This window comes from Chiloscyllium punctatum, chromosome 9 (genome assembly GCF_047496795.1).
Source record: "Chiloscyllium punctatum isolate Juve2018m chromosome 9, sChiPun1.3, whole genome shotgun sequence".
Classification (NCBI taxonomy): domain Eukaryota; kingdom Metazoa; phylum Chordata; class Chondrichthyes; order Orectolobiformes; family Hemiscylliidae; genus Chiloscyllium; species Chiloscyllium punctatum.
The window spans coordinates 73,883,895-73,909,476 of record NC_092747.1 but is presented as its reverse complement, the minus strand read 5'-3'; the positions used below and the strand labels follow the sequence as shown (position 1 = coordinate 73,909,476).

The 25,582-nt window shown below is 39.3% G+C and overlaps 1 protein-coding gene across 1 annotated transcript in view; it reads left to right on the top strand.

Moving 5' to 3' along the window:
• vstm5 (V-set and transmembrane domain containing 5) overlaps window positions 1-25,293 on the top strand; it is a 36,590-nt gene extending 11,297 nt beyond the window's left edge. The window contains exons 2-4 of the mRNA XM_072577819.1: window positions 14,709-15,035; window positions 19,334-19,477; window positions 24,691-25,293. Coding sequence (XP_072433920.1) covers window positions 14,709-15,035; window positions 19,334-19,477; window positions 24,691-24,713 — 494 coding nt within the window. The 3' untranslated portion in view covers window positions 24,714-25,293. The remainder of the gene's footprint in view (window positions 1-14,708; window positions 15,036-19,333; window positions 19,478-24,690) is intronic.
• The last annotated feature ends 289 nt before the right edge of the window (window positions 25,294-25,582 follow it).

The following is a 25,582-nucleotide window of genomic DNA, read 5'->3' as shown; positions in this document are numbered from 1 at the left end:
GAAGGGCGGTAAAGACAAGCCAGGGAACTATAGACCAGTGAGCCTGACCTTGGTGGTGGGCAAGTTGTTGGAGGGAATCCTGAGGCACAGGATGTACATGTGTTTGGAAAAGCAAGGACTGATTCGGGATAGTCAACATGGCTTTGTGTGTGGGAAATCATGTCTCACAAACTTGATTGAGGTTTTTGAAGAAGTAACAAAGAAGGTTGATGAGGGCAGAGCAGTAGATATGATCTATATGGACTTCAGTAAGGCGTTCGACAATATTCCCCATGGGAGACTGATTAGCAAGATTAGATCTCATGGAATACAGGGAGAAATAGCCATTTGGATACAGAACTGGCTCAAAGGTAGAAGGCAGAGGGTGGTGGTGAAGGGTTGTTTTTCAGACTGGAGGCCTGTGACCAGTGGAGTGCCACAAGAATCGGTGCTGGGCCCTCTACTTTTTGTCATTTACATAAATGGTTTTGATGCGAGCATAAGAGATACAGTTAGTAAGTTTGCAGATGACACCAAAATTGGTAGTGTAGTGGACAACAAAGGGGGTTATCTCAGATTACAACAGGATCTGGACCAGATGGGCCAATGGGCTGAGAAGTGACAGATGGAGTTTAATTGAGATAAATGCAAGCTGCTGCATTTTGGGAAAGCAAATCTTAGCAGGACTTATACACTTAATGGTAAGGTCCTAGGGAGTGTTGCTGAACAAAGAGACCTTGAAGTGCAGGTTCATAGCTCCTTGAAAGTGGAGTCGTAGCTAGATAGGATAGTGAAGAAGGCGTTTGGTATGCTTTCCTTTATTGGTCAGAGTATTGAATACAGGAGTTGGGAGGTCATGTTGCGGCTATACAGGACATTGGTTAGGCCACTGTTGGAATATTGCATGCAATTCTGATCTCCTTCCTATCGGAAAGATGTTGCAAAATTTGAAAGGGTTCAGAAAAGATTTACAAGGATGTTGCCAGGGTTGGAGGATTTGAGCTACAGGGAGAGGCTGAACAGGCTGGGGCTGTTTTCCCTGGAGCCTTGGAGGCTGAGGGGTGACCTTATAGAGGTTTACAAAATTATGAGGGGCATGGATAGGATGAATAAACAAAATCTTTTCCCTGGGGTCGGGGAGTCCAGAACCAGAGGGCATAGGTTTAGGGTGAGAGGGAAAGATATAAAAGAGACCTAAGGGGCAACTTTTTCACACAGAGGGTGGTATGTGTATGGAATGAGCTGCCAGAGGAAGTGGTGGAGGCTGGTACAATTGCACCATTTAAGAGGCATTTGAATGGGTATATGAATAGGAAGGGTTTGGAGGGATATGGGGTGGATGCTGGCAGGTGGGACTAGATTGGGTGGGGTATCTGGCCGGCATGGACAGGTTGGACCGAAGGGTCTGTTTCCATGCTGCACATCTCTAGGACTCTATGACTCTAAGTGTACCCTAGAACTCTGTGGGAAGCCGGGGAAGTGATTGCTGGACCAGTTGCTGATATATCTTTGCATTGATAGCCATAGCTAGAAGACTGGAGGTTGGCTAACGTGGTGCCACTATTTAAGGAAGGTGATAAAGAAAAGCCAGGGAACTATAAACCAGTGAGCCTGATATAAGTGGTGAGCAATTTGCTGGAGGGTATCCTGAGGGACAGGATTTATATGTATTTGGAAAGGCAAAGACTGATTAGGGATAGTCAACATGGCTTTGTGCGTGGGAAATCATGTCTCACTAACTTGGTTGAGTTTTTTGAAGATATAATGAAGAGATTAGATGAAGGCAGAGTGGTGGACATGATCTATATGGACTTCAGTAAGGAGCTTAACAAGGTTCTGCTTGGTAGACTGGTTAGCAAGGCAAGATCACATGGAATACACGGAGAACCGGTCATTTGGATACAGAACTGGCTTGAAGGTAGGAGACAGAGGGTGGTGGTGGAAGATGTTTTCAGATTGGAGGCCAGTGACCAGCAGTGTGCCACAAGAATTGGTGCTGGTTCCACTGCTTTTAGTCACTTATATAAATGATTTGGATGTGAACATGGAAGGTATGGTTAGTAAGTTTGCAAATAGCACTGAAATTGGCGGTGTAGTGGACAGTCAAGAATATTACCTCAAAATACTCAAAGTGACAGATGGAGTTTAATTTAGTTAAATGTGAGGTGCTGTATTTTGCAAAGGCAAATCAGGGCAGAACTTAAACACTTAATTGTTGGGTCCTGGAGATTATTGCTGAACGAAGAGACCTTAGAGTGCAGGTTCATAGTTCCTTGAAAGTAAAGTCACAGGTAGTGAAGAAGGTATTTGGTATGCTTACCTTTATTGGTCAGTGCATTGAGTATAGGATTTGGGAGGTCATGCTGTGACTATAGAGAATATTGGTTATGCCACTTTTGGAATGCTGTTTTCAATTCTGGTCTCCCTGCTGTACGAAGGATGTTGTGAAACTTGAAAAGGTTCAGAAAAGATTTACAAGAATGTTGCCAGTATTGGAGAATTTGAGCTATAATCCATGGAGCATTGGAGGCTGAGGGTTAACCCTATAAAAGTTTATGCCAAGGCCTTTTCCCCTAGAGGGCATAGATTTAAGATGAGAGGAGAAAGATTTAAAAGGCACCCAAGGGGCACCTTTTTCATGTTGGAAGTTGATACAATTACAACATTTAAAAGGTACCTTGATGAGCATAAGAATAGGAAGGGCTTAGAGGGATATGGGTCAAATGTTGGCAAATGGGACTAGATTAATTTGGGATTTCTGGTCGACATGGATGAGTTGGACCGAAGGGCCTGTTTCCATGCTGTATGTCTCTATGGCTCTATGGCTTTATGACTCGTCATATAAGAAGTGGTTGACGACTTTGGTCTGTACTCAGGAGTTTAGAAGAATGAGGGAGACCTTACTGAAACTTACAGAATATTGAAAGACCCAGATTGAGTGGGCATGGAAAACCTGGTACTGCCTCAGAGTGAAGGGAAGAGAATTAAGGAAGAATTTCTTCAGCCAAAAAGTGGTGAATCTGTGGACCTCATTGTCACAGAAGCCTGTGAAGGCCAAGTAATTGAATGTATTTAAGATAAAAATATAAATTCTCTTGAGTAGAAAGGAGATGAAGGATTAGATGAGAAGGCAGAAAAATGAAATTGAGAAATGTATGAGCCATGATCAAATGGTGGAGTAACACAATGGGCTGAAGGGCCTAATTTTGTTCGTATATCTTATGGTCTTATAGTTTTCAGCACAAGTTAGTCCATGTACATGATTGTTGGATACCACGTCCACTTGTAATTGCACAGTGCCATGCTCTTGTCTGATGTATGCATTCTCCAAATGCGGGCAAAATCTTGCAAAGGACTACATCATGCACATATTGACAAGATATGCAATGACCCAGTTGTGGATGCTGCTCAGACAGTAGCCTCAGAAGCATGATAATCAAGAGAACAGCCACCTACTGGGTTGCCAGATAAGTTCGTGAGCCTGACTGCACAAATGCTGCCCAAGGTTTACCCCTATATATGTCAGGATAGTCAGATTCCACTATTGTTCATGTGACACCCATAAATGTTGTACCCCATAGAACCAAATCATCCAGAATTGATTAAGAAAGAGGTGAAGCAAGTTTGAATGCATGCAACTATTGAAGCAAACAACAACAAAAAGCAAATAACAACAAACATGCTTAAAGTGAATTGAGCACACATCTAAAATTGTGCTTCTTCTATAGTGATTGTTCTATATGTTTCTATATGTTTCTGGCTTAACTTTTTAATCTTTCTTTTTCTGCTACTACATCTATGCCTGACATATGCCGCTGAAGTAAGGCAGCCTCCTGACTGTTATACCTAGTTGACTGTGGTGTCTTTGGCATGCATCTTCAAAGGGCTAGAGGCCTGGAGGCTTCTGGCCAGCTCAGAATCTCATATACAGATGCTGGTCTACCCTCTGATCCTGATTTTCAGGAAGCGATGAAACCACTGGCAGGGAGGGGTGTGGGGGGGGGGAGGGGGGGGGGGATGTGGTGGAGTGACAGGGCAACTTTAAAGCACACTAGGATGAAGTTATTGGGGTGAATTTCTTCCACTGCTCCTCCCCATCATCATTCAATGGCAACTCCTGATCCTTGACAAAGTGCAGTTCTGAGCACATACCTGGAAGCCACCGTATTTTCTACTGTGCATTGCTCTTGAAGGTGGTCATCATTCTTTCCACGGAGGCAGTCAAGAGGTTACACGCTGGAGCCATAACAGCAGCTGAAAATTGGATGGATCCCCCCACATATTGCTCAATGCAACACACCGCCTCAGCCAAATGTTCTCTAATTGTATTTGCAACACCACAGGATCTCATATGGCTCAATCCAGAGGCTCATCATCATCCAGATTTCTCTAATTTGGAGACCTTGGCTGTCACATTCTCCATCAGCTGCTGGCACATCTCTGTGATATGATCAGGATTTTGGCACTGTGCCAAATCCAGAACATCCACCCACTGAAATGAATGTGCCTGCATCTGGTGGAGTTTGGGTGAAAGCCATGATGGTTTATCATCTGAGGATTTGGCAGCATTACCCTCAGAGGTGGTGCTTGAGGTGGAGGTGGGTGTGAAATCTAGCGATAGGTTCTCTCTACCTCTTTTTATGTAGCTTACTACAAGGACCTGAAGTGGAGAACCAATGGAGTTGTGAATAGCAATCTGGAGACATCCTCTCCGAGTTTCTGCTAAACCCCAGTCTTTCCATTGGCACAGGCAAAGTCCTCATCCATCCTGGCAAGTTCAGAGCCCTCCTTGTCGGCAAAGGAAGAGTTCTTATGTGGTATGGCTCTCCATCATATAAACATTTAATTAGTTGCAGAAGTAGGACACTCAGCCCTTCAAGCCTTTTCTGCCATTCAGTAAGACCATGGTTGATCTGTTAGTGCTTCAAATTCCACATCTCTGGCTACTCACAATGATATTTGATTTTCCTGCCTAATACAAATTCATCTCTCTCTCTGCCTTACAAATATTCAACAACCTTGCCTCCTCTATTTACGAAGACAAAGTTCTAAGGTCATACAACTTGAGAGAAAAAGGTCCTCCTCCTCCTCTCTGACCGATTAGAGAGACCCCTGATTTTGAAACACTGCCTCAAGATCTTGCGTCACCCAAAAGAGGAATTATCTTTCTGCACTCACTTTGCCAAGACTATTATACATATTGTACATTAGAGAATCTTACACATTATAGTCAAGGCACCCCTCATTCTTCCAAACTCAAACCAACTCAGCCAGTCCAACATTTTCCATAAGACAATCGATTCACTCCGGTTATCACTCTAATAAACCTTGAAATCACTCCAATGCCTTTATGCCCTTCGTTAAACAAAGAAACCTAAACTGTACACATTATTCGAGATGTAGACGCACCAATAACCTGTATAATTGAAGCAGAACATTCTTACTTTTCTGTTCAATTCCTCTTGTTATAAAGGAAAGCATCTCATTAACTCTCATGATTACTTGCTGTGCCTAGATACCAACTTTTTGTAAGACAGATGCACCAGAAAATGTAGATCCTTCTGCAACTCAAAATTCTGCAAAAAGTTTAAGTAATTCCCTGCTTTCCTATTTTTCCATCAAATTGAACAATTTTACACTTTCTGTTTAAACTTTACGGTTATACTCCATCTGACAGATTCCTGTCCACTCAGTCAACAAATCTCTATTTATCTGTAAACTCCATATCTCTTCTTCATAAGATTCTTTCCTGCCTGTGAATTTAGTCATCATATGTTCACTTCCGCTATCTAATTCATTGTTGTATATTAGAAGAAATTGAGGTCCAGCACAGAACTCTTTTATGCATAACTCTGTTTTCTGCCACCAACCAATCATCTACCTATGCTAATATATTACCACTTACACCATGACTTTTTGGTTTCTACAATACCCTTTAATGTGGCATCTTATCATATGATTTCTGCAAATCTAAATGCGTTTGTCTACAGCTTTCACCCTATTCACAGTATATATAACTCCTTCAAAGAACTCTAAGCCATATTAAATATGATTTGCCTTTTCCAAAACTATACTTACTCTGTCCAATTACAGTTTTTCTAAAGGATCAGCTATAATCCCCTTAATGACTGATTCTAACATGTTCCCTATGACAGATGATAAGTTAACTGGCTTATAGGTTCCTGTTTTCCTTCTTTGTCCCTTCGTAAATAGAGGATTATAATTGTTTCTCTCCAGTTTAATGCAACATTTTCTAGATCTAGGGAGACTTTAGAGAATTAACACCAATACATCCTGAAGTGGGGTTACAATTGAAACGTTAACTTCTCTACCTCCTGATGCTGCCTGGCTTGAAGTCCTCTTCCAGCCACTTGCTTGTTAATCTTGGAGTACAGCATCTGTGGGTTTTTTGTCTCTAACACATCTATTTGCTCATTAGTCACCCCTGCTAAGACCCTCAGATGAAGTTAATAAGTGCTGGGAACATATTCAAAGTTTGGGAGAAGATTTGTAGCTCGGGTGCTCGTTGTTGTGGTTCTGTTCGCCGAGCTGGGAATTTGTCTTGCAAACGTTTCGTCCCCTGTCTAAGTGACATCCTCAGTGCTTGGGAGCCTCCTGTGAAGCGCTTCTGTGCTGTTTTCTCCGGCATTTATAGTGGCCTGTCTCTGCCGCTTCCGGTTGTCAGTTCGAACTGTCCGCTGTAGTGGCCGGTATATTGGGTCCAGGTCGATGTGTTTGTTGATAGAGTCTGTGGATGAGTGCCATGCCTCTAGGAATTCCCTGGCTGTTCTCTGTTTGGCAAGCCACTACAGCGGACAGCTCAAACTGACAACCGGAAGCGGCAGAGACAGGCCACTATAAATGCCGGAGAAAACAGCACAGAAGCGCTTCACAGGAGGCTCCCAAGCACTGAGGATGTCACCTAGACAGGGGACGAAACGTTTGCAAGACAAATTCCCAGCTCGGCGAACAGAACCACAGCTGGGAACATATCGCCACAGTTCCAAGAATTTCCTTAGTAACACTTCAGTCATGATTTTAATTTCACTAAGATCATCTCTCTTCCACCTTTTAATTTATAGTGAGTATCAGAATGTTTATGAATCTTCGATAGTGAAGATAGAAGTAAAATATTTGTTCATTGCATCTGCCATTTGTACATAAGCTACTATTAACTCCCCATTATCAGCCTCTGGACATTGTCTGCATATTCCACCTGATGTTAAGGCCTGCAACCAACTGTCCTATCCAATAACATGCTGCACTCTCAAAGTTACACTACTTGATATCCATTTGAGTGTTATTTTATAACACAGATGACACAGTCCCAAATTTTTTTTAAAAAATGTTCATGTGATGGGGGCATCCAATTGTACACCTCTTATTGTCCTCATTTTAAGTGGTTGGCTAAGCTATTTCAGAGGACAGTTAACAGTCAACCACATTGCTTTGCATCTGCCATCACATTTATGTCAGAAATACAGGTAAAGGTGGCAGATTTCATTTCCTAAAGGACATCAGTCAACCAGATGGGTTTTTATGGACAATTAACATGATTACACAGTTGCTATCAGGCATAATTTTTATTAAAGTTTTTTTATTGAATTTCAACTTTCACCATCCACCAAGATGGAATTCAAATCCATCTCCTCAGAACACTATGGTATCTGGATACTAGTCTAGTGACAATGCTACTATGCCATGATTCCCTCCAAATACCCTTGCTGAGCACAACAAGTCTTTTATTCTCTTTTGGCATTGGACCCTGGTTTTTCTGTTGCCCCCATTGGTGCTGACCTGTATTTTGACCTCCAGCGAGGCTGCCATGTCTGACATGGGCCCCCTATTTTCATTCTTGGGAAACTGGACTTTTCACTTTTCTGTAAATAAACCTGCATCTAGATGTTGTTGAAACATGGGAGGGGATTGAGGAGGTGGGGGGGGGGGAAGTAAAATCCATGAGTATGTTCTTCCTTCTTGGAATGTCAGTTCTTGGTGTCCACTCAGACAACCAAAATGATGTTCTTGGCTTTCAGGAAGTGAATGTCAATCTGTGTGCCCTTCATATAGAATGTACAGGCATGTGACTACTTGAGGTGGCAAGAGGGCTGTCAATTTCCTGCCAGCCTCTGCCACATGATTCATCATGCTCCTCATGCATAGACCAATTTGGTTGACTATCTGGCCCTGATCTTAAGTGTTGCTCCCTTCTGGTCCTGCCACTGAAAACACCCCTGCTAATGACTGCAAATGTAAAGCTTTGGAGCAGTGTTGAACTGGTTGAAAGCATATAATAGTTAACCAGTGCTCAGTAGATGAGGAGCCCAATGGTATAGTATGACAGGTTGAAGAATATAAAGGATAGAACCAGAAGCTGAGAACTAGCTAAGATACACAATCTGGACCATCATACATAGAATTAAGAAGTGATTGCAGGCACAAACTATCTGTAGTTAATATTGTGCCTATGGAACTTGAGTTGTTTGTATCTGCTGTTGTCTGAGGATCAGGCTGAATTCTTGAAAATGTGAAGCTGAAATTCTTCATGAAGAAGTCTGAACAATGACTGATGACATATCAGCGAAGTGAACTAGTGAGCTAATTCAGAAGATTTCTCTTAGTTGCAAATGCCATTCAATGTCTAATAAGTTGTTTATAATCAATCACAATTTGACTATAATCTATTTAGAATACTTACGGTATGGAAAAAGGCCCAACAAGTCCACACCGACCCTCTGAAAAGTGACCCACACAGATCCCTTCCCCTACATTTACCCCTGACACATGCATTTAACCTCCACATCTCTGAACACTATGGGCAATTTAACTCAGCCAATTCACCTAACCTGCCCATCTTTGGATTGTGTGAGGAAACCGGAGCATCCAGAGGGGACCCATGCAGATACGGGTAGAATATGCAAACTCCACACAGACAGTCACCCAAGGCTAGAATCGAACCTGGGTCCCTGGTGCTGTGAGGCAGCAGTGCTAATCACTGCACCATCGTACTGCCAGTTATTTGTCAAAGAATCAAGAGAATCGGGGGCAGAGATGAGTATGGTGGCTATCAGCAAGGAGAACATACTAGAAAAACTGAAAGTCTGAAAGTGGATAAATTGACTGGATTAGATGGGCCACACCCTAGAGTTCTGAAAGAGATAGCTGAAGAGATAGTGAAGGCTTTAGTAGTGATCTTTCAGATATCACTGGAGTTAGGGAGGGTCCCAGAGGACTAGAAAATTGCAAACGTAACCCCACAATTAAAAAGGAAGCAAGACAAAAGACTGACCTTAGTCATTGGTAAGATTTTGGAGTCCATTGTGAAGGATGAGATTTCTGAACACTTGGGAGTGCATAGTAAAATAGTAAAATAGAGCAAAGTCAGCATGGTTTCATCAAGGGAATCTGTTCAAATTCTTTGAGGTGGTAATAAACAAGTTAGACTAAGGACAGCCAATGATGTTAGCTATCTAAACTTCCAGAAATCCTTTGCTAAGATGGCGCACAGGAGGCTGCTGAGTAAGATGGTGTTAAAGGCCAGGTCCTTCCATGGAGAAAAGATTGTCTGTCTGGCAGAAGGCAGAGGGTAGTGACACAAAGGTCTTTCTCAGGATGGAAACAGGTGGCTAGTGGTGGTCCACAAGGGTCAACGTTGGAACCACAACTTTTCACTTTATACATTAACGATCTGGATGAGGGAACTGAGGGCATTCTGGCTAAGTTTGCAGATGACAAAAATAGGTGGAGGGGCAGGTAGTATTGAGGAGACAGAGAGGCTGCAGAAAGGCTTAGACAGGTTAGGAGAGTGGGCAAAGAAGTGGCAGATTAAATATAATATTGGAAAATGTGTGCTAATGCACTTTGGTAGGAAGAATAGAAACATGGACTATTTTCTAAATGAGGAGAAAATTCAGAAATCTGAAATGCAAAGGAACTTGGGAGTCTTAGTGCAGGATTCCCTTGAGGTAAACTTGCAGGTTGAATCAGCAGATGGAAGGCAAATACAATGTTGTCATTCATCTTGAGCAGACTAGAATATAATAGCAGTGAAGTACTTCTGTGGCTCTAGAAGGCTCTGGTCAGACCACATTTAATGTATTGTGAGCAATTTTAGGCCCCACATCTCAGGAAAGCCTGAGACCAGGTCCACAGGAGGCTTACAAGAATGATCCTAAGAAAGAAAAGCTTAACATATGAGGTACATTTGAGGACCCTGGGACTATACTCAATGGAACTTAGAAGCATGAGGGGGGGATATGATTGAAACTTTCAGAATACTGAATCCTGTTGGGACGTTGGGAAGATGCTTCTATTGGTAGGAGAGATGAGAACCCAAAGACACAGTCTTAGACTAAAGAGAAGACCTTTTTGAATGGAGATAAGCAGAAACTTGTTTAGTCAGAGAGTGATGAATCTGTGGAATTCATTGTTACAGAAAGCTGGGCGGCCTTCTGTCACTGAGTACATTTAAAACAGAGATTGATAAGTTCTTGATGCCAAGGAGATCAAAGGTTATGGGGAGAAAGCAGGAAAATGGGGTTGAATGGTGGAGCACGCTGGATGGGCCAAATGGGCGAATTTCTGCTCCTATGTCTTATGGTCTTATGTTAAACCTATGTTGATTCTTGATATTAGACTATTGGGAGTTACCTAAGATAACACAAACATTTGCTCTGGTCAATTTTTATGTAGTAAAAATTAATTTGTTTTAAACTATGGAATCTATGGCTTCATTTTTTCAATAAATAACTGGGATTTCAAATTTATTTTTTCCTTAGGAGTATATAACTCATTTCAACCAGCTATTAAAACATCAGATACCACCACCACTGTAAGATAAAGTCAATATATTAAAAAAACTTATCCACTTTAAGCTAAATTTATAAATATGTAATTAACATAGGGCAAAACATAAGGAAAATTATGTTCTTGTTCCTTATGTTCATAAACTTGCTTGAAAAAGATAATACTACCATTTAACATTCATCCACGGCATTTTTTTAATATTTGCTGGGATGCAAACAGTTGATTTTGCACCATATCTATGGTGATATCTATGACTTACTTTGCTGACTTGCTACTCTAACATTGCACCCCACTACAAATAATAAACCCTTTCATACTATCCAATATTTAACATAAGACCTTAGCCAAATGCTTTAGAATTTTACTTGCATTGTAGTTTTCTGCTAATGTAATGGATAGATTTAAATTGCCTATCTAAAATAAAGAATACGTCAACACATTACCATGAAAGTTTACTAAGCAAACATGATTGTTTAAGACAAACATAGATAAAGTTCACTTAAATTCTTGAGAAAATTAATTGAATTTGATCAATGTATAGGTGCCTTGGCCTAGAAATATGATTATGCACATCTATTCTTTCAATCTCTAAAAAAAATGTAAGCATGCAAATAGTCATCCATCAAGTGTGTTTTTTTTAAAATAGTAGACAGGCAGGAGCCTGGAAGAACATGGCAAGCCAGGTCACATTAGGAGGTGGAGAAGTCGACATTTCAGATGTAGCCCTGAAGAAGGTTTGCACACAAAATGTTGACTTCTCCACCTTCTGATGCTGCCTGGCTTGTCATGTTCTTCCAGGCTCCTGCCTGTCTACTTTGGATTCTAGGATTTACAGGGTTTTTTTGTCTCTAACCTTATTTTATCAGATGGCAATGTTTTACGTACCATGGTTTAATGAGGCTTCACTAACATTCAGTGTGTCAATGGCTCACCACACAAATATGTAACACTGAAAAACGTATTTGAGTTAGAGTCCTGTACTTGTTGGAAGAACCTATTTTGGCACTTATTAAAGTCATCCAGTCAGCATCCTTGCTGTCTTGCAAGTAGCACAGTTGAAGAAGCACACAATACATACATGGTAATTACTGGTTTGTTTTCTCAGGCTACTGGTTAACATCTGGATGTTTTTTCTTTTGGCCTTTTATTTAACTTGAACATGACTTCTGATTCTGAGTAGATTTTGCTAATGATACGCTGAATGAGGTGGGCACTTGGCAGGAAAGCATGCACTCAATGCGTATTCAGTTTGCATTTTTCCAACAGGAACTTTTCAGAAATACTATCATGGCATGTCATTGTTTTAGCAAGGAGGCTATAGGAACACAACTTTATGAGGTGCAGGTATAATTCAAGCTCCAAATCAGGTATTGACAGAACTGACTGTGGCTATCAGTACAACCGAGCCCCTTTAACCTTTGGATCATGGGCTGCTTTCAGGCTGCACCAGTTGACACAACATACCACTATAGAATCCTGCAACCCCACTATTTCTGATTCAATTTTATCTGATTCTAATTTGAACCTCATTGTCAGAAATGTAACTTTATCTTTATTGTTTATTTGATTACATTTTAATGAACTCAGGTCAGTATAAGTAGGCAAAAAAGGGGCTTAGGTATTATTTGGCTCTAAGCTCCAGATTTATGAAAGGAAATGCCATGTGTGTCCAAGAAGTATTGCAGAATCAATGGGTAAATAGGCTGAGTAGATGGGAGGCCATATTGGATTTGGTGCTTTGCAATGAATCAGAGCAGATGTCAGATCTCTTGGTGGAAGAGCATTTGAATGTTAGTGATCACAACTCCCTGATCTTTAGTATAATCATGAAGGATAAAAGCAGATGGTATGGAAAAGTATTTGATTGGCGAAATGGGGAATTACAATGCTATTAGGCAGGTACTGTGGGGCATAAATTGGGAACAGATATTCTCAGGGAAAAGCATGACAGAAATGTGGAGATTGTTTAGAGAGCACTTGCTATGAGTGCTGGACAGGTTTGCACCTCTGAAGCAAGGAAGGGATGGTATGGTGAAAGAACCTTGGATAACAAGAGATGTAGAACATCTAGTTAAGAGGAAGAAGGAAGCTTACTTTGAGGAAGCAAGGATCAGTAAGGGCTCTAGAGGGTTACAAAGTGGCCAGGAAGGAACTGAAGAATGGACTTAGAAGAGTGGGAAGTAGGCAAATTACTGGAGAGGATTCTGAGAGAGACACGATTTTTGATTATTTGGAAAAGCATAATTTGATTAAAGATAGTCAGCATGGCTTTGTGAGGGAAAGGCTATTGACTCACAAACCTTATTGAATTCTTTAAGGATGTGGCAAAACACATCGATGAAGGTAGAGCAGTGGATGTGTTGCATATGGATTTAGTAAGGCATTTGATAATGTTCTCCATGGTATGCTTATTCAGAAAGGAAGGAAGCATGGGATACAGGGAAATTTGGCTGTCTGAATACAGAATTGGCTGCTCCATATAAGACAGAAGGTGATAGTAGTTGGAAAGCATTTAGCCTGGAGGTTGGTGGCAAGTAGTGTATCGCTGCAATCTGTTCTGGGACCTCTGCTCTTTGTTATTTTTGTAAGTGACTTGGATAAGGAAATGGAAAGATGAGTTAGTAAGTTTGCCGATGACATGAAAGTTGTGGTGGAGTTGTGGTTAGGGTGGGGGGCTATTGAAGGTTGCATTGGGACATTGACAGGATGGAAAACTAGGCTGATACATGGCAGATGGAGTTCAACCTGAAAAGTGTGAAGTGATTCATTTTGGAAGGTTGAATTTGAATGCAGGATACAGGGTTAAAGGCAGGATTCTTGGCAGTATGGAGGGTCCACTTCCACATCCATAGATCCTTCAAAGTTTGCCACCCAATTTGATAAGGTTGTTAAGAAGGCATATAGTGTGTTGGCTTTCATTAGCAGGGGCATTGAGTTTAAGAGCCACAAGGTTCTTTAAAACCCTAGTTAGACCGCACTTGGAATATTATATTCAGTTCTGGTCGCCTCATTATAAGAAGAATTTTGAAGCTTAAGAGAGGGTGTTGAGGAGATTTATCAAGATGCTGCCTGGACTGGAGGCCATGTCTTATGAAGAAAAGTTGAGGGAGCTAAAGCTTTTCTCATTAGAGTGAAGAAGGATGAGAAGTGACTTAATAAAAGTGTACATGATGATCAGAGGCATAGGTAGAGTGGATAGCCAGAGAATTTTTCCCAGGCAGTAAATGGCTATCAGGAGGGAGCATAATTTTAAAGGTGATTGGAGGAAGGGCGATGTCAGAGGTAGAAAGTGGTGGGCGCATGGAATGCACTGCCAGCTGTGGTAGTAGAGTTAGATACAGTAGAGGCATTTAAGTGATTCTTGGATAGTCACATGGATGATCGTAAAATGAAGGGTATGTAGGGTAGTTTGATCTTAGAGTAGGAAAAAAGGTCATCACAACATCGAGGGCTGAATGGCCTGTACTGTATTGTACTATTCTATATTCTATGAAATGCTACATCCCTAAAAGTACAATTGACAGATTGGTATTTTTATCTCAAAAGCTGTTTTAATCGAGGCATGACCTAATTGTTCAATTTTCTGTCTCCTGTGAGAGATGTCACAGCCTGTACTTAATACCTGACCACCAATGTTGCTCAGATTGGACACTTAGGGTCTTCCCTTTTCCTAATGTTGATGGTATGGCACCAACAAGCTCTTCTACAATTGATCTCAATGTTTTCTGCCTCATTAAATAACTTAAGGAATAGAGGCACTTGTGATGCAGGGTACATGTCCTTACTTTTCAGCCAGGAAATCTGTTTTCAAATCCTAAGTGCTCAAGTTGTGATGGAAGAGATTGATTAAAAATACCTGTAACTTAGGAAGTAGAATTACTTTTATAATCATAATCAACATATCTGAATCTGTTATTTTGCAGCAAATGGAATTACGGTACTAATACCTCATCATTTTGTCAGTGCTTCAGTGGATGAAAATGCTATTCTATCAGTGGAATATAGATGCACAGGAGTGCCTACAATTAGATGGAGGCAGCTATCATCACGAGGAATGACAAGTATCATCACCTGGGAACCAGGCAGTTATCAAAACATTTCAGAGAGCTATCAAGACCGGATTCAGGAATACAGAAATGGGTCCATCCAGCTTTCTAATGTTCAGATATATGATGCTGGTTGCTATGTTGTGACAGTGACAGATAAAGTAGGAGGAAGCAAGGATGGTGTTATTATATTGAATATAAATGGTAAGTTGTTATTAATAATTCACTTCTTGTCCTTTTCTTTCTGCATGTCTGGCTTAATTTTAAGATTTCCTCTTGTCTCAAATAGAAACCATAGCCCAAGCTTAACTGCTCCATCTGGTGGAAAACAGGCAGAGGGAGATAGTAAATATAGTGGGAGTTGTTGTCCTGGACCGATTTCGCTCCCTTCCTCCCCATGATCCATATGAACCCAGTCGTTCAACCAGAGAAAGACCACCCCACAGGGAGGAAATAGTGTTCTGTCTTCAGTAAGCAAATCAATTAATATTACCTGATATTGATTATATCAATTAATCATATCAATCAGACCAAATTAGCTGCCTTAACCACAAGGACTAAACTGTGTGTGGGGACAGTAAAAGCACTCCCTTGCTCCCAATATGCACAAGAGAACTAAACATCTGGTTTTAATTTCATTTTCAACTTTCTGTATGGACCAGGAGCAGACTGTAAAGGGTGCTAAAGTTTCTAGAATGTTTTTGGCATAATTTTCTTCATCAGTATATTTCTAGCTTAATGAGGAAGAAGGTATTGTTGGATAGAGTTCTGAAAAATAATGAGCGTCAGATAAATCAAGTTTCGACATCGGATGGGGACAGTGCTCAAAGTATCATGAGTTTAAGTTAGCAGGAAAAAGATGAAGAAGAGTTCTAGATGCTCTGAAGCGGTAGATTGAGAATGGATCAGTCCTGGGTAAATTAGAATTAAAGATTGGCAGACAAAACTGTAACTGAACCTTGGACAATGTCTAAAGAATAGATCATTTGGGAATTTCTGATGAAGGGCTTATGCCTGAATCGTCAACTCTCTCGCTCCTTGGATGCTGTCTTACCTGCTGTGCTTTTCTAGTCCCACACTTTTCAACTCTGATCTCCAGCATCTGCCGTCCACACTTTCTCCATTTGAGAACAGCCAAGGTACCATTCCCATTAGGGGTAAAGGGAGGAAAATCATAGCACATTGGGTAGGGGATAACATAGGGCATGGACAGAAGATTGGCTCGCTGACAGGATCTAGAGAATGGGTCTATTTCTGGTTACAAGATATAATGAGGGGTGTACCATGAGAATCAGTTCTGGGACCTCAGCCATTTATAATTTATGAAATGACTTCGATGAAATGATATAGAAAGTTTAAGTGAGTGGCAAATTGAGTATAACATGTGAAAACATGAAATTGTCCATTTTGACAGAAACATTAAAAAATAAGTATATTGTATAAATGATGAGAGATTGCAGAAACTTGGGTGCAGAGGAATGTAGGTGCCTTTGTGTGTGAATTGCAAAAGATTTAGTGTACAGGTACAGCAAGGGAATTGAATATAAAAACAGGGAGGTTACATAGGGCACTGGTGATACCACATATGGCATTTTGTATACAATTTTGTTTCTTCATTTAAGAAAGGATGTAAGTACATTGGAAACAGTTCAGAAAAGGTTTACTAGACTAATCCCTGGAATAAACAGTTTGGTGATGAGGGCAATTTGGATTTATGAGATTTGGATTCTGATGGATTATAAAAGGGCGAGAGGTTATGTGGTTAAAACATATAATCCTGAGGGGCATTGGCAAGGTGAATCTGGAAAACATGTCTTCTCTTGTGGGAATATCTGGAACTGTTTAAAATAAGAGTCACTGTTTAAAAATAAGAGTTGAGGACAATTTCCTTCCCTCAGAGTGTTCACAAGTCTCTGGAACCCTACATCTCAAAAGGCAGTGGAAGCAAAGTCTTTGAATATTTTTAAGGCAGTGCTCGATAGATTCTTCAGTAACAAGAAGGTAAAGGCTGTGGTGTTGGCTGGAATGTGGGGTAATCAGATCAGCTATGATTTTGTTGAATAGCAGAGTAGCTTTAAAGGATTTTTACTTCTAATTTATAATCAAAGGAGCACTCTGAATGATGAAAGAGCCAGAATGTAAACTGCAGCTTAAAATAAGGATGGATAATAAATGTCAGATTAATAATACAACTGAGATCAGGATGAATATTGAATGTTCAGAGACAAAGTGAAAAAGGAAATAGAAAAGGGAAAGAGGGGATGATTTTGCCTCCAATGTCACAGCAAAGGAAACAGTAGTTAAAGTATTGGATGGACAAAACATTGATAAAAATGAGATCTGAAAAGAAACAATGTACTTAAAGGTGATGGGTCACCAGGAGTGGATAGGTTGCATCTGTGGATGCTGCAGGAAACAAGGGTGGAAATTGCAGAATTACTGGCCTTACCCTTCTAATGCTGCAAAGATTTATTGAGAATTCTTAACACAGTCATTACCACGGTAGTTCTATTCTTGTGCTACCCCATGTTATAAGAAAATCATGAAACAGCGGTACCATGTAAACCAATGGGGCTGGAATCACATTAAAACCAATACACACTTTAAAAGTTTGCGTTTTAGAAACGTATCCCCAGTTCGCCACTTGTGTTATAGTAAACTCACATTGACGAAACGGGGGTTATAGCAGACCTGCCTGTATTACACACATGTCCAAAACTCAATGAGTTAAAAGCAAATTACTGTGAATGCTGGAATCTGAAACCAAAAGAGAAATTGCTGGAAAATCTCAGCATATCTGGCAGCATCCGTAAGGAGAGAAAAGAGCTGACGTTTCGAGTCAAGCTTAGTTAGTTAACTTGTTCATGCGTGTTACGACACAGCTCTTGGGGACTTCACCGGTAGTTGATCACAGTCAAAATTAACAGTTCATTGGACAAGTGTGGATTAATTAAGGAAGGTCAGTAAGTTAAAGCCAAATAGTTTTGAATTAACTTGTATGAGGTTTCTGATTAGATTGTTAATGATGAAAATGACTGCATTTGTACTTCCAAAAGTGTCACAAAATAGGTTTGTCAGAAAAGTTGCAATCCCCAAAATAAAAGAGAAACTGCCAAGTGAAACAGAGAAGTTGTTAATGTTAAATAGGAACAGAAAATGTTGGAAATACTCAGCAGGTCAGGCAACAGCTTTGAAAAGAGAAACAAAGTTATTGTTTCATGTCAAGATCCAGTGGGTTTTGAACATGGGGTCATTTCCATCAAAACAAAGGCATGTCTGTGATAGGATGTGGAGGTGCCAGTGTTGGACTGGAGTGGACAAAGTTAAAACTCACACAACACCAGGTTATAGTCCACCAGGTTTATTTGAAAGTACAAGCTTTCGGAGCACTGCTCCTTCATCAGGTAGCTAGTGGGGCAGAATCATAGGACACAGAATTTATAGAAAAAGATCAAAATATCACACAGCTGATGAGATGTATTGAACAAACCTAGATTGCTGTTAAGTCTTAATCACTTAGAATGGGTTGCAGGTTTCAATTCATTATTATGTAAATCCAAGAATTTCTTTCAAGTCACATTACTGAGATAATTTAAGATTTTATTTGAAAAAAAGGTAACATCTCGGCTCAGACAATGCATTGAAGGTGTGAGGAGAGTCTATCTGTATCCCAACCTTGAGTCGGACTGGTCCTATTTCCAAAATAGGAATTAATAAAATGTTACATGGACTGACTACGTACAGATTGTGTGTTTTTTGAACAAAATAGAATGTATTTGCAAATATAAATCAGCAAGTGCAAATTCTGTTTGCCTATCATTTTAATTCTTCATCTTGTTCTCACGCTGACACCACTTGGCCTGTTGTACTCAACTAATGAAACTGATCAAGGGTTGCAAACAGTATCTCACTTTTCATTTAGGTACAATACAGCTTTCTGGATCCAATGTTAAATTCAATAATTTCAAAATTGTAAACTACGTTTCCCCATTTTGTTTCTCTTTCTTTGCATGTTTCTGTTTTTCTTATTTTTGTTTTCAGTCTGAGCACACCTGCCTTGGACACATCTTTTGTTTCTTTGCTTCTTTTCTTGCCCCAGCACCTTTGGTCCTACAAGTCAAGCTCTGCTGTCATTCAATGTTGCTTAATTTCCATCGTATCACAGATCTTCCTTTGTTCTTATGCCACCCATATGCTACATCTATGACTTTTCTATAGTGATAAAAGTCATTGATCGGAGATGTTAACTGTTCTCCTCCCCACAGACACTATCTAACCCGCTAACCTTTCCAAGAAGTTTCTATTTTTATTCAGATTTCCAGCATCAGTAGTAATCTGCTGTTTAACTGTTATTGTTGTTTTTTGACTGAGAGAAGGGCTATAATGGGATCCCACAAGGGAAGTACGAAGAGCACAGAAAATCATAAAAATATATAACATTCATCATTTAACTATTTATTCTAGATAAAAATACATTTCTTCTAATATTTGTATTTCCACAGAACCAGTTTATAAGGACTTGTATTTCCTTGTTGTTGTCACTACAGTTCTTTTTGCAATATCTATTCTCCTAATGTTCTTTCTATGGATCTGCAATCAAAGTGTGGAACTGTATAAAACGAAGAAGAGAACACAAAGTGTAACAGGTAATCACATTGTGGTAAAATAGCCTAATAGAATAAGTATTCAAGTAGTGAAGCACATAAGTTATTTTGTGCAATGCAAAATATCTGCACAGAACAATAATTCAATTTTTTTGTATAAATACCATACCTCCTAAATTTGAATTAATTTGTAATGTTTACATTGTGCATTTCTGACCATGTTCCTAAAATTACTCCTGGGGCTGAACCAGTTTAAAACAATTGTGGATTATTATCAATTAACACAAAATGAATCAAATTGGTCATGCTTCCCTTTCAACCAAGATCATATTAGTGATGCTACCAATCGGCATGATATTAAATAATATAAAAATTGGTAGGATTCTAGTATGGAACAAAGAAAGAAAGATAGCAAATTACCACTCAGTTGTTTTAAAGTACAGAACAATGTCATGGCTCTTACTGTATTGAAACTGGCTGAAAGAACAGCAGAGAAAGGCCAAGGACAAGGATGGAAGAGCAGGACATCAAACTGCGCAATTCCATTTAGAACAAAGGCAATTCTTATATGTTTCTTAAGAAATAGTACAGCCTTAATTACAGAATAAATCCAATAAAATGTAATAAAATGACATAATGGACAGCAGGTTAACCCAATGATATTTTCTGGAAAACAAAGTTATTTACTATACATTTATCTCTTTCCACCTGCATTTCAAGGTTAACTGAAATAGTGATATCCTATCTAGCTTAGTTAATTCAATGCTGTGAAGGGTCCATTGTTCTGCTTTACCTTTAATTCAGTTAGCTCAGCATGGCAGGAATGCAATTTTTAGCAGGGTAAGAAGCCATTTCAAACACAGAGTTAATTTGCAGCCTGAAGCCATTTTGTTATGTTACTTTGTAATAAGAAGCCATCGTGTGGTTAATAAAAGCATGCATAAAAATGGTTACTCCTGACAATGGTCTAATTCCAGATTTTAGATCCTCAATATGTGGATGACACCTTTGTCATCACGAAACAGAACAAATTAGAGGAAACCTATAATATCAATACCAACATCCTTAATGGCATAAATTTTAACAAAGAGGAAGAAAACAACAACAGACTCTCGTTCCTAGATCTCACAGTGTCACGAACAGTCAATGGAGAACTGCAGAACAGCGTCTACAGGAAAGCAACACGCACAGACCAGATACTCAACTATAGGAGCAATCATCCCGAAACCCACAAACTGGGTGCAGGCAGGGCATTATTTAAATGGACCACAAAACACTGCAGCACCCAGGAATTACGAGCAGAAGAAAAATACCTATACGATGTATTCAAGAACAACAGGTACCCAATAAGCACAGTCTGCCAATTCTTAAACAACAAACCCAAACAAGAAGACACAGCACGCCCAGAGATGCTCTGCACACTACCATACATCAGACATCTCAGAGATGACTACCAGACTACTCTGACTCCTTGGCATCATGGTAGCCTACAAACCTACCAACACATTGAAAATGCTACTGATAAACCTAAAGGATCCTGTGCCAACATCCATCAAAACAAATGTTATATACAAAATACCCTGCAAAGACTGCAACAAACACTGCATCAAACAGATTGGCTGTAAGCTAGCTGCCAGGATACACAAGCACCAACTAATCACCAAAAGACATGACCAGCTATAACTAGTATCCTTACACAGACGAAGAAGAACATCACTTCGACTGGGACAACACATCCATCCAATGACAGGCTAAACAGAGACATGCATGGGAATTTGTAGAGGCTTGGCATTCAAACTAGAACTTCATCAACAAACACATCGATTTCAACCCCATTTACCAACCTCTGAGAAAAAGAACCAGAAATGATATCACCCACCTTAACAGACCAAAATACATAAAAATCAAGCAGGATAGAACACTAACGCTTCACCAGAGGCTCACTGATGATGTTACCTAGCATGGTGACAAAATGTCTGAGAACAAACCTACCAGCTCAGTGAGCAACCTTACAACCAGTGTATACATGACTCTATTTCTTTCTTTTCTGAAGAAAATAACTTCTTTTTAAAAGTACAACTCTACCTTGCAGGATTCCCATTCATTTCTTTTTAGCTTTGATCAAATTGAGGTATTTGACATTTTTCACGTGTCCATTAAGACCTGCCAAATAGGACCCAGCAATGTAAGCATATTACCAAATACCAAAAAAAGCTTTCATCAGCATTGTTACTTTTCAAATTCTGTGCCTAAAAGTAGCCACTACCTAATTGTTCATTATTTATAAATGTGAGACATTTGTATGCTTCCCACAATGTCTAGTTACTCTTATTTGGTTTTATCTCTTGAAACTGCTTGCAAATTTTTTTTGATAGTAATAGTTCATAAACAATCCATTTAACATACCGTTAAGTCTTGAAGTTTATAGAGTCATATAGCACAGAAACAGATCCTTCAGCCCAACCTGTCCATGCTGACCAGGTTTCCTAAACTGAACTAGTCTCATTTGACTGAAATTGGCCCATATCCCTCTAAATCTCTCCTATCCATGTACCTTTCCAAATGTCTTTTAAATGCTGTATTTGTCCTTACTTCTGTGAAAATGTCACCCCTCAAGTTCCTTTTAAATCTTTCTGCTCTCACCTTAAACTTATGACGCCCTCCAGTTTTGGACTCCCTTACCTTGGCTATTTACCCTATGCCCCTCATGATTTTATTAAACTCTGAAAGGTCACCCCTCAGCCCCATACACTTCATGAAAAATGTCACAGCCTATCTAGCTTCTCCTTATAACTCCAACCCTCCAGTCTCAGTAACAGTTACTTGTCAATCTTTTTCGCACCCTTTCCAGCTTAATAATATCATTCCTACTGCAGGGTAGCCAGAATTGTACACAGCACACCAAATGTGGCCTTAACAATGATATATACTGCCATAACTTGATGTTCTCTGACTGATGAAAACCAAATGTGCCAATGCCTTCTTCACCACCCTGTCTACCTGTGATGTCACTTTTAAGGAATTACGTACCTGTACCCCAAGATGTCTCTGTTTGACAACATGCCCCAGGGTCTGTCTGTGTAATCCTGCCCTGGTTTGTCTTACCAAAACACCTCATATTTATTTGAACTAGATTCCATCAACCATTCTTTGGCCCAATTGATCAAATTCCTGTTGCACTCTTAGATGACCTTCTTCACTCTTCACTAAAGCACCAAGTTTTCTGTCATCCACAAATTTACTAACCATGCCTCTTATATCCTCATCCAAATCGCTTATAGATAACTTAGTTGCTGCAGTACATACATCAGGAATTGTGCTTTGACCATCCAAGCACACCTTCCCCCATTTTATATGGGTTGTATTGTCTTCAATAGGTCAGTTCATCTCAAACAATAAAAAGTTGCAGAACATAGGAATATTCACAAGCCACACTGCTGTCTGGCCTATTAAGTATTTTCAATTTTTTTTTGTTTTTAGATCAATTATTCCAACAATCATTCACTCAGTATACCTTTGGTGGCATTAAAAATATAGATAACCAGTCAAATGGTGTCACCAGGCTAAGCCCTGCACTAAATGTTGTCTGACTGCCTTGTATAAACAATTATGTGCAAAGTGTTCCAACACGGGGTAACCCCCACCCAACCCCCCCCTCCCCCCGGTAATTTAAAATTTAAAAGATTTACCCCGTGCTGTTAAAATTCAAGAGGCCAAGAACGATCCCACAAGTCACTATTTAAAGTAAAAATTAACAACTTTTTAAAAGTCTAGCAGAGAATAATTAATTAAAACTATTTACAACTCCTTTCTGTAACCTATCTTTTACCTTTTCCTCGACAATACTATTCCGATAAAACCCCCGATAAAGATTTACTGAAAAATTCAAATTTCAAAATTAGCCAGCTGTCGAATCTTCTCTTTATATCTTCCTCTGTAGGTTTGGTCTCCAGGTCAGTGTCGATGTTTTTCTCTGTGCAAACTCCTTCTCTAGACAGGTATCTCTCAGAGATTTCTGACCAGCAGGCTACATCTGTTGGTCTTTTGGCAGTTCGCCCTCAACTGTTCAATTTTCCCCAGTTTTTTTCCCCCAAAGCATCAGATTGTGTAATGAGCTTTTAATATTATCAAAATACTAAATTCAAACTTGATTGGAGTTTGGTTTTTTTTGGGTATAATTTAAACTGATTGGCCACGTTCGAGTTTGTTTTTGTATTCAGTAAACTCTAACTGCTGGACCACATGTTACATTGCAAATTCTCCAGCACTCTGTGTGCCTCTCTAAGTCCTTCACTCTCTTAAAGGTATAGTTCACTTCTACATCTTCATAACAAAATCACAACTGCAATAAATGCTAAGACACATAGAATACAAAATCATAATATTTCAAATTACATTTTCATTTAGTGAATACCATGAGTTAGAAATGAAAAAGCAAAATACTATGAATACTGAGTATCTGAAATTAAATAAATTGCTGGAAATACTCAGCAGACCTAGGAAAGTCTGAGGAAAAAATATTTCAGCTGATCAGTTAGCTCAATTGACAAGGTGGCTCATTTGCAATGCATAGTGTTACCATGAAGTACTTTCATTCCCAACCTCTCACCTTGCCTGAGCTGTGGTGATCCTTAGAGTGCTTTATTTGGGGCAGCACAGTGGCTCAATGGTTAGCATTGCTATCTCACAGTGCCAGCAATTTGAGTTTGATCTCTGCCTTGGACTGGGTGGAGTATGCATATCATCCCCCTGTTTCCTCCCACAGTCCAAAGATGTGCAGGTTACTGCATTAGCTATGGAAATTATACGGGATGGGTCTGGGTGAGATACCCTTTGGAGGGTTGGTGTGGACTTGATGGGTCAAATGGCCTGCTTCCACACTGTAGAGATTCTATGATTTAGCTGTTCATTTTGTAGTACCATGCAAAACAAATTTCTACCCTACTGTCTCTTGAATTGGAAGGTGCTAAAAGAACAGAACCAATGAATGAGGGATGCTTTGTGGATGAAATGTGGTCTTTTATGTCACAGTGAAAACCAGCATTCCAATACAAGCAGAAGTCACATCTGACAGCAATGTTGCTTAACTCTTAAAACATTCAGAAAAACATAACTTTGAAGTTTCTAGATAATGCTCACTTATCACATTAAAAGAGGCATCTGTTTATTTTTCATATGGATGCGCGTTCAAATCTAACAGTTTTCCTTTAATAATTTTTAATGTGTATTTTTTTTCTCATAATTAAATTCTACAGATATGGAACTGTCAGCACTTTAATATTGCGTAACATGTTCCAGTTTGTTTGTTTGACCAAGACTGAGAAAATCTGAAAATAGAAGGAACTTGAAGGAAAACTAACACTAAGAAACTTGAATGGATGAATGGACATATTTTGTATGATTATATCATGAAAAATAATAGCTAATATGATGAGATTTTTGCAAAATCACTAAATGATCTCAATTCTGTCATATATTCATTATTGCAACAAACTTATCTATACTTTGGATGTACTCTGAACAACAGTTCTCACATACAATGCTTATTTTGAACTGTGGATTTTATATTAAGTACAGATTAAATTTGGAAAATTGAAGCAATAAATGTTTAACTCTCATCTCGTATTTATTTAAATTCAGTTCATGGAAATCCTTAAACTGTTGATTTTTGAATCTATTTGATGAACTCAGATACTGAAACAATTAATGTAAAGAATCAAATCTGCTTAAAGTACCAGAATGGCAAAAGAGTTTACTGAGAAAGCCACACTGAAACAGTGGATGTTGTAATAAACATTATCTTAGCAGACTGTGGGCCATTATTAATATGCACTATAAAGCTTTTACAAATTATTGTATTTGGGGAGTGTATGCTAATTAAAGTAATATTTTCAATAAATCTATTTTAAATAGGCTCTATTAAACAATGAAAATACCATATAAAATGTCAATATTTCTATATTTCTAAACATCTATTACTAAAAGTCAAAGATAGTCTTGCTTTCTCCTGTCATATATTGAAAAGTTTTAAAGTACAATTCAGTGTGTATATGAATATCTATGATATGGTATTAAGCAAAGCTGCTCAGGAAAGTGCTTGGTTAAATTCTGAATCTGTGCTCAATTGCTTCGATGAAGTGAGTGACT